Here is a 17,119-nt window from a genome sequence, read left to right as displayed (position 1 = left end):
GGTTCTCCACTCCCCGACTATTACTAACTGTGTAACCTCAGGCAACTAAACCTCTCTGTGCCTCAGTTTCCATGTCTGTAAAATTGGGATAATAATAGTACAGACGTCACAGGATTTTTATGAAGATTAAACGGGTTAGTTGTTCCAAAACACTCAGAACAGTGCTTTGCCCATAAAGGCAGTGTTAGTTTTTGCTGTCTACTTGGATATGGCCTATGAACTTTAGGTCTTTGATGCTTGACCATCAGCCTCCACTGTATACCTGGATTCACCAAGTGTCGCACTAAGGGGCTCGGATTAAGTAGGTATTGTTGCAATTGCTGACAATGTTTGGTTCATTCAGGTTTTCATTCTACAAAAATTATTTTGTGAAGCAGGTGGATTGTGAATAGTGTTGGCACAAATAAAACAACTATTTAAAAAAAAAGGTCCACATGTGGATTTCTAATCATTATGTCCAGTGCTGGGGAAGAAAATGTAGATAGCCTCATTTAACAGAATAGAGCATGTTTTGAAGGTTTGCTGATTAGATCCTAGAAATTTGTACTCAGGTCTTGGTTGTAGATAGCACTAAATCAATTTTGCCATCTAAATTTTTTAAATCTTAGTATTTCTGAAAGATACGGTCTTTGATGACAAACTGTATTCAATAAAACCATTTCACGTGTTTAGATTACTTTAGGACTTCTGAGATTTCCTATCTTTGTATGACTGTAGTGCCAAATCTGATGTGTCTTTTGTTTTTGTTTTGTTTTTCTGTTTTCAGGGAGGCTGTGATTAAGCACTCACTAGTGCATAAAGTATTCTTGGACTTTTTTACCTATGCGCCCCCCAAACTCAGATCAGTAAGTTCTTGGTTTTTGTTTTTAAACTAAAACATGGAGGAGGAGCACTGTAGAAATTTGAAAACTGCTTTGATGTACGTTGTCTACTAATCATATTGAATTTTTATATGTTAATTATAATCCAGAGAGTATCCACTAGCTAACCTAATCTAAAAATTAACTAACTTGTGGAGGAATATTCAAGCATTTGGGTAGTTTTAAATTTAACTGTGCAATACAAAAAAAAAAATTAGGTTGACATTAGAAGGTTAGAGGAGGATACGTTTGTAAAACCAGTGGACCATGAAAACCTGGGCTTTATATGATAGAAGAACAGAGAGTGAAGGTAAATTGCACTGCCCTTCTAGTCAGTCATGGGAATAAAAATGAGAATTCATCATTTAGTTCCCTGAACTTTGCTTGTCGCATCGTACAGTGAGCTCATTGTCCATTTGTCCTCATTTTCCAATCACAAGGGATAACGAAAATAATGAGACTGACTTAACAAATATGCCAGACTGTACATTCATTGGAGTTTTGACCCTCTCAAAATTGGCATGCAAAATAATTTCCCAACGGTAGCCACCCACCTAAGCTTGTGATTCAGTGACCATAGCAGTACCTTCTCTTTTGGGGATTTCTCTTCATTTCCTGCAAAACAGAGTGTCCCACGGTTCTGGATTTACTAGGCAGGAGTGTATGTTCAGAAATGACACAATGATCATTTGAATATTTTCAGTGGTAGAAAGTATCTTTTTAGTGTTGAATGTTTTAGTAACAGCAAAAAATCATTGGAACTGAAGTCGTCTTTTCTGGTACTGGGGGCATTTTCAAAAGAGACTTAAAAAAAAAAAAAACCTTTGGGGAAAACTGAAGCATAATTGGAATATATGCGTGGCTTTCCATCTGGGTAGCTTTGAAGAGATTCCTAAGTTCAGGTATGTTAGTTGAAACTACTCTTGAGAGTCATGTTGGAAAGGATTGTAAGATACTTTAGGGTGAAATTGTTTGTTCCTTATTGATGAAATTAGGCACCTACCCTCTCTTTCCTGGCATAAGGCTTCATATTTATTTATTTAACATACATTTTTTAATTGGGAATAGACTAAAATGGGGCCCTGCAGATGTGAGTTGCCAGAATTCATTTACATCCTATGTGCTTAGACTTTGAACATATAAATAAGAAATTATATACATGGAAAGCAAAGGCTAAAGATGAAATTAAGCTAAGCTACCTGTGAGAAATTAAATGATTTTTTACTAACGGGTCATTTTTAGGTAAGGTCTTAGTCTAAATGTTAGTATAGAAATTTTTCATAAGGAAATGTTATATAAGCAGGTTGATGGTAAAGAATATGATTTTTGGTGATAATCTAGTTATAAACTAAACAGGAAACTTTTTCAGTAAAAACGAGTGTTTTGATTCTGTTTATTATATATGTGTCTCTTTTAGGGAAGAGCATTTTCTTTATCTCACTATTCTGTTAAAAGTTGCTTTCTTATCACTACTACCTCCAAGGCATCTTTTTCTTGGAAAATTATTTAAAATATATTGTACTACACATATAGCCTGTGACGTGTTTTTTTTTTTTTAACAGACATTGGTTTAAGTCAGATACTGTGTTTAATAGAAATTGTGTACCAGCAGTATTCATTGCTCTTGATGGAAAAGAACATTTCTAGAAAGAGGTGGTTGTTTCTGTTTGATTCTCTAAAATGAAATTGTTTGCTACCTGCACTCTCTTCCTTTCCTTCTCTCTGCATAACTGCCCCCTGTAGACAGACAGTTAAAACAGCAGAAAGAAGAAAATAAAGCAAAGCCCTGTTCCTGACAGTATTTGTTTCCTAGGAAACGATTGAAGCCATCCGCGAAGCAGTGGTATACCTGGCACACACACACGATGGCGCCAGAGTGGCCATGCACTGCTTGTGGCACGGTACCCCCAAGGTAAGTGTGACAGCACTTGTGTGTTTAAACTGTACAAGTCAGGGCCACACTTTATCTTCAGGCTTGACTTAGCTGTCCTGAGACTTTTAATCCCCTTTGATCTTTGCCATATTGTGCTTAGCAACGTTATCTTCTAAAAGTTGTGCCTCTGGGTCTGATGGGAATGAGCCATCTTCTTTAGGTCTAGTATTTCTTCTCTGCTTTAGTAGAAACCTTGAAGTTTCATTAAGGATGGGAAGAGATCTGTCAAGCAAGTAAGCATAATATGTATTTAAGCTTAGTTTGTAGAGGTTTTGGTACCCATTGGGCTCTTCATTCTCATTTAATAATCATACTATGGCAGGGGGAAATAGGAAGGGAAAACAAACAGCTGGCCACGCACATTTGCTCCTGTGGGTATTAAGTACGTGAGGGGAAAGGTAAAGATCCTTATTAATCACAGAAGTTTAACAGAAATGATCATTATTTCCTTGGTCAGCATAATTCTGCTTTAAAAGATCGCTGTACTGTATCTACTTTTTTAATGCAAATTTAATTTTGTTCAACAAATGCATACGAGTACTAACTGTATGCTAGACTCTGCATTTGAGGACAGTTTAGACCTTGGAAGAGGGATCTCTCAGGTCTCACTGTGAAAGCTGCCTTCACTAGGTTTGCCTTGCAACTTGCAACTTAATGGTTCCATATTTATGTCTGAATGGATTGTCATATACACATCTAAGCTTATAATAGCTCTAAGAGAACTTCTTTGGTGTGTTACAGTTTTTCATTCTGGCTACATAACTATTATTTTTACTAATGAAAAATATGCCAAATGAAAACTTAATAAATATTATATTAAAATGTTTATGAAATACCCTTAATATATAACTGAAAGCTCAGTGAGACAATCTTTACTTTTTAAGGACAGGAAAGTGATTGTGAAAACAATGAAGACTTACGTTGAAAAGGTGGCTAATGTAAGTACAATAGAACTACATATTTTTTCTAATTATTTTTAAGATGAATTCATATCTATTACAGAAAATTTTGAAAAATTCAGAAAATTACCAAGAAGAAAATTATTAGTTGTTTTATTATAATATTTTTCTGTACATGTATTTTCATATTTTATTTACACAAAATGGGAATCATGCCACATGAATTCTTTTCTTTTTTAATTTAACAGTGTATTATGGTAGTTCTCTACCTTCCTTAGATATTCTTTGATATTTACTAGCATCTTTGGGGAATTTGTCCAGTCATGTTAATTAAACATGGGAATTACTGCCTGGATAAGGTAGGTACATATTTTAGTCTCTGGGTAAACGATGCCAGATTGCACTTCAGAAACTTGATAGTATTTTTGCTTACGACCAAAACCATAGAAGAAATTAAAATGTATCTTTTTATTTTTTTAAGAATAAATTTACAGTGTGGTTATGGAAATTTTGAGTTGTTAAATTTTATAGTTCTTTAGAAATGCAATAACAGTTTTCCTAATGAAATTCATAGGTGCAAAAAGTTTTTTTCAGGGAGATTTGCTGCTTTATAAATAGTGTTTATATATAATTAGATATTAAATAATTTTTCATACTGCTACTATGGGATACTATAACTAGAATATATGTGGTAAATAAAATTTTAATTTTTGAGTTAAATTTTATGTATTTGATGGATAACAGTTCATCAGTAAAGTTCTGATTTATTGATGAACTAAAATTATTTCATAATCAACTACTTTGTCCTTTGAAAAAAATCCAGTGAGAACTACTAGCATCTGGTGGATACTTCAACTTGTTTGAAAAACTAAGTCAAACAATTTAAAATTAATGCTATGTGATTGTGTACTTAACTATTGTCTTCTGTTGGAATAGAGATTAGAGGAATTCAGAAGGCAGCTAACTTTCCTATAACAAAGTGAAGTATGGAATTCTCTGATGAGTTGTTTCAAGTGTATGCGATTTTTTATGATTCATAATTCATTGTTAAGTAAATTTTTATGTGTGATACTCTTAATTTGAATACTTTACATTAAAATGAGTAAAAACTAGAATGTTAATAGAAAATTCACGGAAGTATTAGTAGCATGACATTTTTAAATAATAAAATTAGATTGTTTTAATTCTGCAGTTTGGTTATGCCAGGTAATTCAGCACCAAGTTTTTTTGAGAACCTAATCCCAGCATGGCATCATGATGGTAACAGAAATTAACAATACATATCTTTTTAAACCTCTAAGAGTTGTTTCTAAGGGGGTGATAAACTAACATTACCAATGGATTTGATCCATGGATTATTTAGAATTATTAATTTCCAGATTTTGAGGGTTTCTTGATACAGTCTACATTTTCTTGTTCCTTTGAAGTTTATTGAGACCTGTTTTGTGGCCTAACATATGGTCTAAGTATTTTTAAAATAATATATTGTGGAGTCGTTTGGTGGGGTATTCTATATATGTCCATTAGACCAAAGTAGTTGATAGTGTTTATACCATCATTGTTTTTACTGACTTATTATTTTCTAGTTCTATCAGTTGCTGAGACAAACATGTTAAAATTTCCAACTATACCTGTAGATTTGTCTGTTTCTCACTTGTATTCAATTCGGTACCAGCTTCTGTTGTATTCATCCAGAAATATTTTATGCTTATGTGTGTCCAACTTAAGAGAACTGAAACCAGTGATTTTGTACTAGGCACATTGTTTTCTATTGTGTTTCCTTCACTTAATTCATATTAGGGGTCATTTTATTTCAGTATTTATACATCTGTCTACCTCACTCTTCTCAGTGATTGTACTATTTCATCATACACCTGTACCATGATTTATTTAATAAGTCCCTGTTTTGGGGCATGTTGGTAGTTTCTAGATTTTTTTAAATTACAGTTAGTACTCCAGTGAATAAACTCATATGAAAGTCTTTGTACTCACAAGGAAACATGTGTGCAAGAAATAAATCCTTAGAACTAGAATTGCTGGATCAGGTCATACCTGCATTTTAAATTTTTATAGGTGTTGTCAATTGCTCTTTAAAGAAGTTGAACTACTTTACATTCTCACCAACATTCAAGTGTACCAACTGTTCCCTAAACCTTTGGTAAATTAGTCTGTCAGAGGTCTTCACCATCCCCTATGGGACAAACGGCAAATGGCATTTCATTGTTTTAATTATTATCCTTAATTAGTTAGTACAGCATTATTTCACACCTTTAAAGACATTTGTACTTCTCTTTTCTGTGAACCGAGTCTTCATGTTCTTTGCCCATTTTTAGTTGGTTGCTGGTCTTTGTGTGGTAAGGATGTTAGACCTTTGTTGTTTATCTTCAGTTTGTCTTTTTGACCTTACAATTACCAGTTTCGTTATTGTTTCTGGTTGAAATTGTATTATCTGTGATATTCATCAGATCTGGCTTTGAATGATTGTGGGCTATAATCAAAAATCAAATTCCTATCAAAATTTAAAACAATTATATCAACATCCAGGACACTAATGCCACAAGCTCTGGAAACAGGCTTTTGTTTTCTTTTGTTTTTGTGTTTTTGTTATTAACATAAAGTAGGTGTTCTTTAAATGTTTGGAACAGTATTAGCATCATGGAAATAATTTTATTATTTCAAAGGATGAGTGTTGTGAAAGCCACATGTGTATTTCTGTGATCTCATGCAGCTGTACTTTTTTAAATAATGATTTTTATCTCATTCAATATATAATTATACCTTTCTAGTTTTTTTCATTTTTATATTCTAATTTTGTGAGTTCACTTTAAAGAAATTGAGCAATATAGAAAAGAAAATTAAAAATCATCTGGAAACCCAGAGATGACTATTCCAATGCTTTGCCTTCCGGGATTTTCTGTGTACATGTATTATGTATATCGTGTGTGTATGTAAAATTGTATGAGTTTATATTTTCTTTTCATGTTGGAATATCTTATATATGTGTTTATATATGTAGGTTTTTTGAATTTAATCTTATAACTTGAACTTTTAACTATAATTTTCAAGTAGCTAACAGGTATTGGTTTTAGGCTATTTGGTAAAAAAGAATGTGCTTTTAAAAAAGTCAACCTTGCCTCTAGAATATAATTAATGAGGTCTTGATAAGAGAGGAAATTCGTTATAATGGCTTTTATTCATCTTACTTATGTTAGACAAGTTGTCATTGTAGATATATTTATGAAAGTATTCTATGTATGGAATAAGAGGGAAAACCTATGCACTTGTTTTTAACCTACTGGCTTCCAATTCTTGCAGGGTCAGTACTCCCATTTGGTTTTACTGGCGGCATTTGATTGTATTGATGATACTAAGCTTGTGAAGCAGATAATCATATCAGTAAGTAATTCTGATGGTCTTGAATTTAAGTTACATTAATAAACCAGTTGCGGATGTAAGCTTGATTTCACTATGCATGTGTAAAGACTTTCAGCTGTGCTTTCTATCAGGATTTTTTCTTACTTTTAAGTTAATTATGTTTTATTTTGGAGATTTGTTTTATTCCTGTATCAATCTTAACCTTGTAACTTGATATTAATACTGTTTTAAATATTTAAAACTGGTCAAATTAAGATTTAACACTTGTATTTTAGATTAGGATAACATGGACTTTAGATCATATGCAATTCTAAACTATGAAAAATTAGCAAAGCGATATTTAGATATGATCAGAAATCAGTCAGCATAGTGATTCCTCAGTTATTCCAGAACTCAGATACAGGCAGAGGATGTCTGTGACCTATTAAATTATCTCTTTATCTATGGAGAAACAATTACCTCTGCACAGTTACCCAGTTAATCAATATATCTATGCTGGATTGAGCTGATAGAGAAGAAAAGTGTACAGAACTCACTCAGTTGTGATGCTCCTTAGAGATTTTGTAGGAGCAGATTAAAAGTTATTACTAAAATTAAAATTCTAACTTCCTTTTTACATTTCAGCAATTCCTTCTAGTCTAGCATAATGACCATAAAATGGTAATACTTGAATGTAGTGTATTTATCCCTAAACTCGCCTGCAGAAAAGCCAATTGTCCTCTTAAAGGAAGTACTCCAAAGTAAAAATTGCGTTATAAACTGTTTCTGTTTTCTTCATTCTGCAGTGAAAGCCTCTTTTTCTCATTCTACGATTGTCTTTTCTCTTCCTTTTAATATATGAGTGATGTTGAGTAAATGGTAGATGTTGCAGCAGGATGGGGATAAGAAAATGCAAGCTTGATAGTAGTGACCAACTTGGAAACATTTTGAAAACCACATCTATATAGACATAGGTTATTCATCTGAAAGTGACACAAGCCTTTCTGTTTGATATACATGAAGGGAGCCTTTGGATAAATCTTAGTGCCAACAAGCAGTACTTTTACATCTGCAGGAAGGAAGAATATGGATGATTCAAAAAGAGAATTTACCTATTGTCAGGTGGTGGTGCTGTAGTGTCTCTTTGTAGCCTCTCGGGATCAGTAGAGCTGGGTATATTAGAAAAACTGTACCAGCTAGTGGAAGGGAAGATTGTTTTCTCAGATGCCAGCTGTAGGTCCCAGTGTGTGTGAATTTCTCATGCCCTTGCTGTCATTTTCCAGCTTTACCCTTGACTATTTTAAGATTGTGATGACTTTCTTTGGGATAGGATTGTGGGAAGAAACAAGTTGGCAAGACTTTCATGTTACAAACTGAGTATTTTGACATGTTCCTTGTGACTTTATTACCCTTTTGACTCCAATCAATAATGATTGTTTTTCATTCCTGTGACCAGAGATGTGAGGCCATAGAATTAGCTAATGAATAAAGTTGTTTCACAGAAATGGAAACAGGCTGGGATATTGAAAGTTTGCTTTTGTTTAATATTTTGACGACAACTAAAATTTGCATAACTGTTCCAAATGAATTTCAAGAGAAACCAAATTTCCTTCACGATTTGCCAGAATGATCTGTTAATTTTTTCCAAAGATGTATGCCACTTAAAGTTGCTGTTGAAACAGTTTTAATTCCTTATACTTATCACTTTGATTCCCACGACTGCTTAACCCACATTCTTAATGACTTTCTCATACTTAGGGCAGCTTTCCCTGAATGGCCCGATTTGCTGATCTCTTGCCTGTAACTGACAAATATTCAGCAGGTTCTGTGTATTATTAAACTGTGTAGCTCGTGATAAAATTCTGGAAGGCTAATTGCTCTTGGATTTTTCCCACCCCTCATCTACCGCAATAATGGTTACAGTATGCAGTGCTTTTTAAAAATAACCTAAAAAGCTTAAATGCTGCTAAGCACTCTGTTCAGGGCACCTAGACTTCCCAAAATGTCAGGTTGAAATCACAGCCTGGTTAGCTGAGTTTTTTGCCTTTCAAAATGGTTACGAGCTCTTTCTTACCTACTTTACTTTCCAAAATAAACATAAAGTTTCATCCAGTTTACCATGCAGTCATTGATATGAAGGTGGTTTGGCAGCAATGTTCATTGGAAAGTAAATAAGTACACTAGCTAATTGCTGTTTGAGGGTGAATAAATATTAATGCATATTTTTAAAGGCATCGTCTTTAAAATATACAGAAAGGTATGAATAATATAATGAACACCCAGCCTCCCGGCATCTGACATGACATGAACTATGACAAATACAGTTCAAGTTTAAGCCTTTTGTGTACCCATCCCTGATATCCTATCATCGGCCCATATCTACTATGATAAATTTGGAATTTATTATTCATACGCATTTCCTTATCCTTTCACTATATGTAGACATTTTTTATTTTACAAAACATGCATCTGATTTTACATGTTTGCAAGGTCTGTGTAAATGATGTCTTACATGTATTCTTCTACATCTTGCTTTTCTTCTTTTGCCATGTTTGTGAGATTTATCATCAGGGGTCAGCAAGCCTTTTTTGCAGAGGGCCAGATAATAATTATTTTAGCCTTTGTGGGCTATCTATGTGGTCCTATCATGTATTCTTATTCATTTTGTTTTTGTTTTTTAGAAATATAAAATATAAAAACCATTATCAGTTTGCAGGATGGACAAAAACAAGCTGTAGGCTGATTTTGACCAATGGGCCATAGTTTACCCATCCCTATTCTAAATAATTTATTTTTCGCTGCCAAATAGTAATTTATTACATGTGACTATACTGCGATTTATTTTCTAGTTTCCTGGTGATGGATGTTTAGGTTGTTTACAATTTTAAAAACTATCTTTAATTCTTACTAATTTTTGCTAATCCAAATCCATGAACATTCTTGTATATGTCTCCTTGGGTACATGTTAAGTTTCCCTAAGGCACTTTGCAGAATTGCTGGACTGCCAAATCTGCTGCACATATGTTTATATAGAGTCATGTGTTCCTGTTTCCTGCTCAGCCACTACAAAACTATCGCCTTACGCAGTGCTTTTAAAAATAGCCAAGAAAGCTTAGTGTGTTGCTAAGCATTCCATTTAGAGTAACTAGAGTTCCCAAAATGTCAGGTTGATATCATAGCCCAGTAATCACTCCTTGTTTTCTGTTTAGACTAAGCTCTAGTGTAATCATCAGATAGTGATCTCCCAGTCAGATGTGGTCTCCCCATCCACTCAGCTACTGTAGTCTTTGTCTTTGCCATCCTTTCCTGGAGCAGTTAATCATGGTCTGACCCAAGGCTCACAAACCTGCAAACCTTCGCTGACCAGATAGGTAAATGAGTGGCCAGGCCAGGTGTGAGACAAGGAGATTATGCTCACCTCTTTCTTTCAGCAAAGTAACAAATTTACAACAATTAAAGCATTTGTCCTCTTTTGTGAGTTGATTAAAGCTTAATGTATGTCCCTAAAGGTACACTGAAGGCACACTCAAGGTACCCCATATTTGGGGCACTAAATACTTTATTATCAAAAACACGTAGATTGGTTGGGTGCCGTGGCTCACGCCTGTAATCCCAACAGTTTGGGAGGCCAAGGCGGGCAGATCACTAGGTCAGGAGTTGGAGACCAGCCTGGCCAACATGACTAAACCCTGTCTATACTAAAAATACAAAAATTTGCTGGGTGTGATGGTGCATCCTATAGTCCCAGCTATTCCAGAGGCTGAAGCACAAGAATTGCTTGAACCCAGGAGGCAGAGGGAGCGGTAAGCCAAGATTGCACCGCTGCACTCCAGCCTGGGTGACAGAGCGAGAATAAAAAAAAATACACATAGATTGAGTTCACTCTGGGGCTTGTTTGCCTTGAGAAGGTTCTCTACCTTGTAATGAGTTCTGTATGTTTTGTGTGTGTCTTCCCGTTTATTACTGAATTTTTAAATTCATTTTCCCTGGGTAGTTAAAATTATATATTTATTTTGAGGTGGTTAGGGCTATTGAATCTGCTCTCTGAAAACTTTCATGTTTTATATGGGAATCTTTATACTGTGATCTTAAACTTCAGCAGTAGTTAGGAGAGCATAGTGGGGACTGGATTGGTGGAAACAGGACATGGTGGTCAAAAGATTATGTGAGATGAGTAGTGTGAGGCTCTCAGTAGTGCCCGACTCCTAGGAAGCACTTAATGAGTGTTAGCTACTATTATCGGAAGCGTGCTATCTTTTGTGCAAAAAATGAGGGAAGGGTGGGGTTTTAAAAAGAGAAACATGGTACGTAGGGTGACACAGTGAGATTCATGGTCCCATGGTTGATGGCTGACTTGATTTTGAGCTCAGTTCCTCACACTAAAATTACTAAACTCATCATAATAAATAGGCCCTTTTAAGAAGAGCAGATCTGAATATATCATCCCTGAGAGAATTCCTTTCCTTAAGAGGAGGTTTTACGTTTTCTTTGAAAGAGGCTGGTTTTGGAGTTGGAGGACCAGGACCAGGTGAGCCCCGAAAGTGCCCCTGTGAGTCCTCTGGCAGATCCTCTCCTCTTTCTGGATGTCTCATCTGTAAACCTGGCCAGCTGGACAGAACTCTTTCTGAGGCCCAGCCAGTTCTAACGAAAAGGGGGTGCTCAGATATGCATATGAATATTTATAAAGTTTGCTAAAAGAAATAGGAATATTAGAGGTGGGGAAACAAATTGATGACTCTTCTGTTGCATCTTCTCTATTAAGAATAAAGGAATTTTTAAAAAATTTTAAGTGGCTTTTCTGTCTTTGAAAACATCAGATTTATATAGGAGTTTAGTTAGGGTGGGGATGACATTGCTTTTGTCCCTTAAATTCGAACAACTAGGAAAGGAGGTTACTGTTCTTGGATACATTGATTGAAAATGTCATGGTATAGTTTGTAACTGCTCAGTCGAGTCTTTCTGGATTTGTCTTCCCATCCTCCTCTGTTTTTGTTTTTCAGTGCAGTAACTAAACAGCCTTCATTTGCCATGCATAAGCAACCTAACTTTAAAAGCCTTTATCCACTTGTTCGATTCAACAGAGTTTCTTTATCTCCTTTCACATACATCTCAGCAGGGAAATTCTAATAGAAATGTTCTTCATTCATGCTGATGCTACATTTAAATGCAGCTGCAAATTAACTGTCTCTACTCAGTGACCTCAGCAACTGATGTCCCTAGTAATAGATGCCCAAGAAATACTGGCCATAATGAATGAAGATAACACCTTTAAATATTTTTTAAGGCCTTGGCCTTGGTCAGTTAATACAATTGAGTTGTTCAGTTATGCTAGTCACAAAAGAGAATTGATTCTGTGTTCTAAATGTAATTTCCGTGTCCTTTAATGAGACAATTTTAGAACTACCTCCACATTTTCCATGAAGTACGCTGGGAAAAATATTAGTTAAATATGTATTCTTCACTATTCAAATTCTAGGCATACTTTAAGAATGTAGCTATCATTTTTTGTTTATAATTTTATAGGACATTGTGCTTACTTCAGCAGCACATATACTATAATTTTTTGGTTTTTTGAGACAGAGTCTCACTCTGTTGCCCAGGCTGGAGTGCAGTAGAGCAATACCGGCTCACTGCAGCCTCCGCCTCCTGGATTCAAGCAATTCTCCTGCCTCAGCTTCCTGAGTAGCTGGGATTATAGGTGCACACCACCACGCCCAGCTAATTTTTTTTGTATTTTTTCATAGAGACGGGAGTTCATCATGTTGGTTAGGCTGGTCTCCAACTCCTGACCTCTTGATCCACCCGCTCCACCTCCCCAAGTGTTGGGATTATGGCGTAAGCCACCAAGCCAGCCACATATACTATAATTTTATAGGAAATTATCAGTTCGTTGCCTAGCATAGTAAATGACAGATATGGAAGGAAGGTCCTGTGGTAGTTTAAGAAAGCAGATATTGATTCTTCTTTTTGTTTATAATTTTATAGGAAATTATCAGTTCATTGCCTAGCATAGTAAATGACAAATATGGAAGGAAGGTCCTATTGTACTTACTAAGCCCCAGAGATCCTGCACATACAGTTCGAGAAATCATTGAAGTTCTGCAAAAAGGAGATGGAAATGCACACAGGTAAAAGCAACTAGAATGGCTTGACTTTATTCCTTTGCTCTAATTGTCTGCTAATGTTGAGTAGCACATGCTTCCAGAAATCCACTCATGTATCCCTACCCTCTCTCTAAAACTGCTCAAAAGGTGAATTCCATTTTTAAGCTTGTATTTTTGACAGATTCTTAAAGTTTTTATCTTGAAAAGGAAATAAAAGTGTCCTGCCAAAAGAACACCTCTGAGCACCTGGCAGGTAGTAGGCATTTAAGTGTGTCGTTTGGCTTCTGTTTTGATTTATTTTCAAGCTACCAATACCACATATTTGAGTACCTTCGAGTGTGGTGTCCATACAGCCGTGTAAATGTGGTGTTTTGTGGCTATACTATTTGATTTTTGAATTTTTTTTTCTTTCTTTTTTTTTTTTTTTTGGTGTTACACGAGCCAGACTCCCTTTATTGAGCACTTATTCTGTGCCAGAAACTATTCAGATCCTGGAGACCCAAACATGAACAACAGAACACACCCTCAAATCACACGTTTTCTATGTGCTTAACAGAAAGAGACAATAATAATAGAGTGTGATACATTCTATGATAAGCTTTTAGAGGTTTTTGTGATAAGATCACCACATTTTTTTTGCCGTTTATCTTACCTTAATACCCCATTCAATATATTTAACAGTAAGAAAGATACAGAGGTCCGCAGACGGGAGCTCCTAGAATCCATTTCTCCAGCTTTGTTGAGCTACCTGCAAGAACACGCCCAAGAGGTGGTGCTAGATAAGTCTGCGTGTGTGTTGGTGTCTGACATTCTGGGATCTGCCACTGGAGATGTTCAGCCTGCCATGAATGCCGTCGCCAGCTTGGCAGCAACGGAGCTGCATCCTGGTGGCAAGGACGGACAGGTAATGTACTGTTAAAGGACAGGCAGGAAGGCTGCAAAGGCCACAAAAACTTCAGTCACTATAAAGAGAATTGTAACTGTGATTGTCTCAACTCACCTTACACCAACAGTACATTTAGAGATTGTGAATTCACAACACAACCCCGTTACAGCCCTTGTCTGTCTCGGGAGCTTGCTCCACATTTCCTACCGAGTAAAAACAAAATCCTTTTACGGTGGCTCTCCGTTGTCCTTGGTAGATCCCGGACTGCCTTTTCAGCATATTTTCTAACTCCTAGCTTTAAATTTGAATTTGCTGTGAACACTTCTTCCCTCAGCAAGTTGAGACCCCAAGGCCTAGTAGTTCTGTGAAAACTCCAGGCTAAGGGAGCAGGCTGTGCAGAAGCGCTAAGGAGGGAAGGAGCTGGGCATGTTTGACAGCGGAAGGCTCAGGGGGTTGGAAGTAAGTTAGCAAAGGGAAGAGGAAAACAGAGACCAGGTCACATGGGGCCTTGGTCCTAGGCTGGCTTGTAAGCTCCTGACAAATAGACAGTTATGGGGAATCTACTATTTCCCCATATAGTAGGGGCAGCGGCCTCTGCTTTCACTTAATTCTTCCAACAGCGTTTCATTATAATCCCCAGTGTTACAGTTCGAAGATCTGCATAATTTATTCAAGTTCCATGTATTTCATTCATGTATCAGAAATGTAGTAAACCTATACTGAATACCTACAAAGGGATTCAAAGATGAAATGACAGGGTCTCTGCCCTTAAAGGGTCTGGGATCCATTGGAGAGACCCATGCAGACAAGACACGTACAGCAAGGTATTGTTGCATTGAGTTACGTTCAGCATGCGGTGGGAACTGAATAGTAACATCCAAATTTTAGTCCAAATCTAAGGACTTCTGATTAGTACAGTGGGTCGTTTTAGCAAGGAATGCTTTGCTGCAAACACAGTGTCTCATGGTAGCAGTTAGGTGCTTAATTACCATCGTAAGAAAAACAGTGGTACACTGTGCCGGGTGTGGTGCAGCAGCTCAGTGTCATCTCATCTCCCCGGCTCACCCACTTCTCTACAACGGTGTCTCAAGCAGGAATAAAAGAGCCAGAAGGCTTTTTCTCCTGGCACTGGGAAGGAAATATCCAAACAGGCTTCCCTGACGTTTTACTGGGCAGAAATGAGTCCCATAGCTACTTCTGGACCAATCTGGCAGAAGCGATTGGATTACCAGAACTCATTCAAACCAGTCAGGATGTATCCTGATCACACAGGAACCTTTAGAAAACGCAGGAGGAGGAGGTGGGGTGTCAGTCAGTAGGAAGCTGGGGAGGGAGATGCCTGTTACCAAGAACCTCTCACAGTAGCAGTTATATTCATCTTTAATTTTCTCCAACCATCTGGGTCAAAGCCTGGCACTTGGGAATGTTTTACAGACATGTATTTGGTCATTGATGAAATCAATGCCAAGTGTTGAGTGCCCAAGGTGCTTCTGATACCTAAGACTGGGGAAGAGAAGTGGGCCAGGGATCTTAGAGAAGCCCTGGCTCCTGACCGTATTAACAAATGGGAAAGCTGCATGCATCTTCAAAGTTTCTCTGTAAGGAGACTGAGCCAGTTGCCTCCCATACTCGCTAAGGAGAGGCCCAAATAATTGCGGAAACAATTGGTGTGGCTCTTGAAAAGGAGTAAGGTTGAGCTGAAGAGATGCTTTCTTGATTCGCTCATCAGATAATTCCCTTAGGTAGTCATGTGTACTTAAACAGCATGCAGCATTGGGTTTTGATGTTTGTGCCATAGTGTTCTGTCCTGCAGGTTTATTCGTGTCTGAGAATGGCATATTGCAATCTAAGACATGACTAGCATTAAGATGAGCATTGTGCTGCTACTGTTCAGAGCAGATTTCATGAAGCCGAGACTGAAGTGTTGTGCAGTGGTTGTGCTATCTGACATAACCATCTTTCCGCCTGGGGATTAGAATAGATCTCTGGTCCCCCCAAGTATGGTGGTTGTTGAGATAAAGACTTCTTAAGCCTGTGGAACTTTAAAAGTGGCTCTATGCGGTGACATAAATTGTACGTATCCATTCAAATGTATTTGCATGAATGACAACAGCTTTTAAAATGAACTGTTCTTGGCCCCTCAGCTTCACATTGCAGAACACCCTGCAGGACATCTAGTTCTGAAGTGGTTAATAGAGCAAGATAAAAAGATGAAAGAAAATGGGAGAGAAGGTAGGCTGTGCAATTTGACCTTTTCTTGTATCTTATATGGAATTCCAGTAATTCCTGGCATCCCTGAACTTTATACTGGCTATTTAAGCGCAAATGAAGTTTGTCAAGTGTTTAGAAATGATGTCTGTGGATAAGAAATGATTCAGTGGTTGCTGGTAATGCTTTTTTCCCTAGAAATTTGTGTCTGAGAACTCTTTAATTTTCTTTCTTTTTTCCACCCTCCCTCACTCTTGTGTTTTCCTTCGTCTGCTGCTGCAGGCTTCTAACCTGGCTTGGTCAATGCCCTAAAATGCTATTCTAATGAGGATGGTGAGAGGGGCAGGGGGTCCCAATTGTTGAGTATCATTACCTCAGTAGAAAGGCACGATATTTATCTCTATGTTTGAGGAAAGAATAAGCGAAGAAGATTATCCTCATCAGAGAATTTTGGACTACTGCCTGTTTATTTGGCATTGAAATACATGTGACCAAAGAGTAAGCCAGTCTTTGGCAGTTTCTGGTTTTTTGTAAGCCTTACAGCTGCTCTGTAGAAACTCAGCTCTCTAGAGAAGGACAGCATTAGCATTTGCGTGCCATTCCCCTCTCCATCCTGTCTCCAACCAGACCTTCACTTAGGAAATCCAGATTCCATCCAGCATTTAAACCACTAGAGAGATTTTTTTTCCCCTACTGAGTTAAAGCAGTTTGGGCTTTCCATTACAGTGTCTGAAAAAAGTGACAGATCATGAATTCATGTCTTAGGGCAAGTGGCAGCTCCGATGGCTAGTGAGTGAGGCAATCAGTATAGCAGCAGAGCTGTCACTTCTCACTTTACCTTTAAGAATAGGGACCCCGGGCCATTTGTCACTGTA

General features: G+C 37.0%; 1 protein-coding gene across 3 annotated transcripts in view; it reads left to right on the top strand.

Annotated features, from left to right (window-relative positions):
- PUM3 (pumilio RNA binding family member 3) overlaps positions 1-17,119 on the top strand; it is a 39,186-nt gene that overhangs the window by 16,805 nt on the left and 5,262 nt on the right. For all 3 annotated transcript variants that reach the window (XM_032291024.1, XM_032291022.1, XM_032291025.1), the window contains exons 10-16: positions 767-845; positions 2,674-2,772; positions 3,678-3,731; positions 7,008-7,088; positions 13,032-13,174; positions 13,832-14,054; positions 16,181-16,268. In XM_032291024.1, the coding sequence (XP_032146915.1) occupies positions 767-845; positions 2,674-2,772; positions 3,678-3,731; positions 7,008-7,088; positions 13,032-13,174; positions 13,832-14,054; positions 16,181-16,268 (767 nt within the window). The remainder of the gene's footprint in view (positions 1-766; positions 846-2,673; positions 2,773-3,677; positions 3,732-7,007; positions 7,089-13,031; positions 13,175-13,831; positions 14,055-16,180; positions 16,269-17,119) is intronic.

Source organism: Sapajus apella, unplaced genomic scaffold, assembly GCF_009761245.1.
Source record: "Sapajus apella isolate SASKATOON/1434 unplaced genomic scaffold, GSC_monkey_1.0 scaffold24, whole genome shotgun sequence".
Classification (NCBI taxonomy): domain Eukaryota; kingdom Metazoa; phylum Chordata; class Mammalia; order Primates; family Cebidae; genus Sapajus; species Sapajus apella.
Note: the sequence above shows the minus strand (reverse complement) of the source record. Positions and strands in the feature narration are given on the sequence as shown.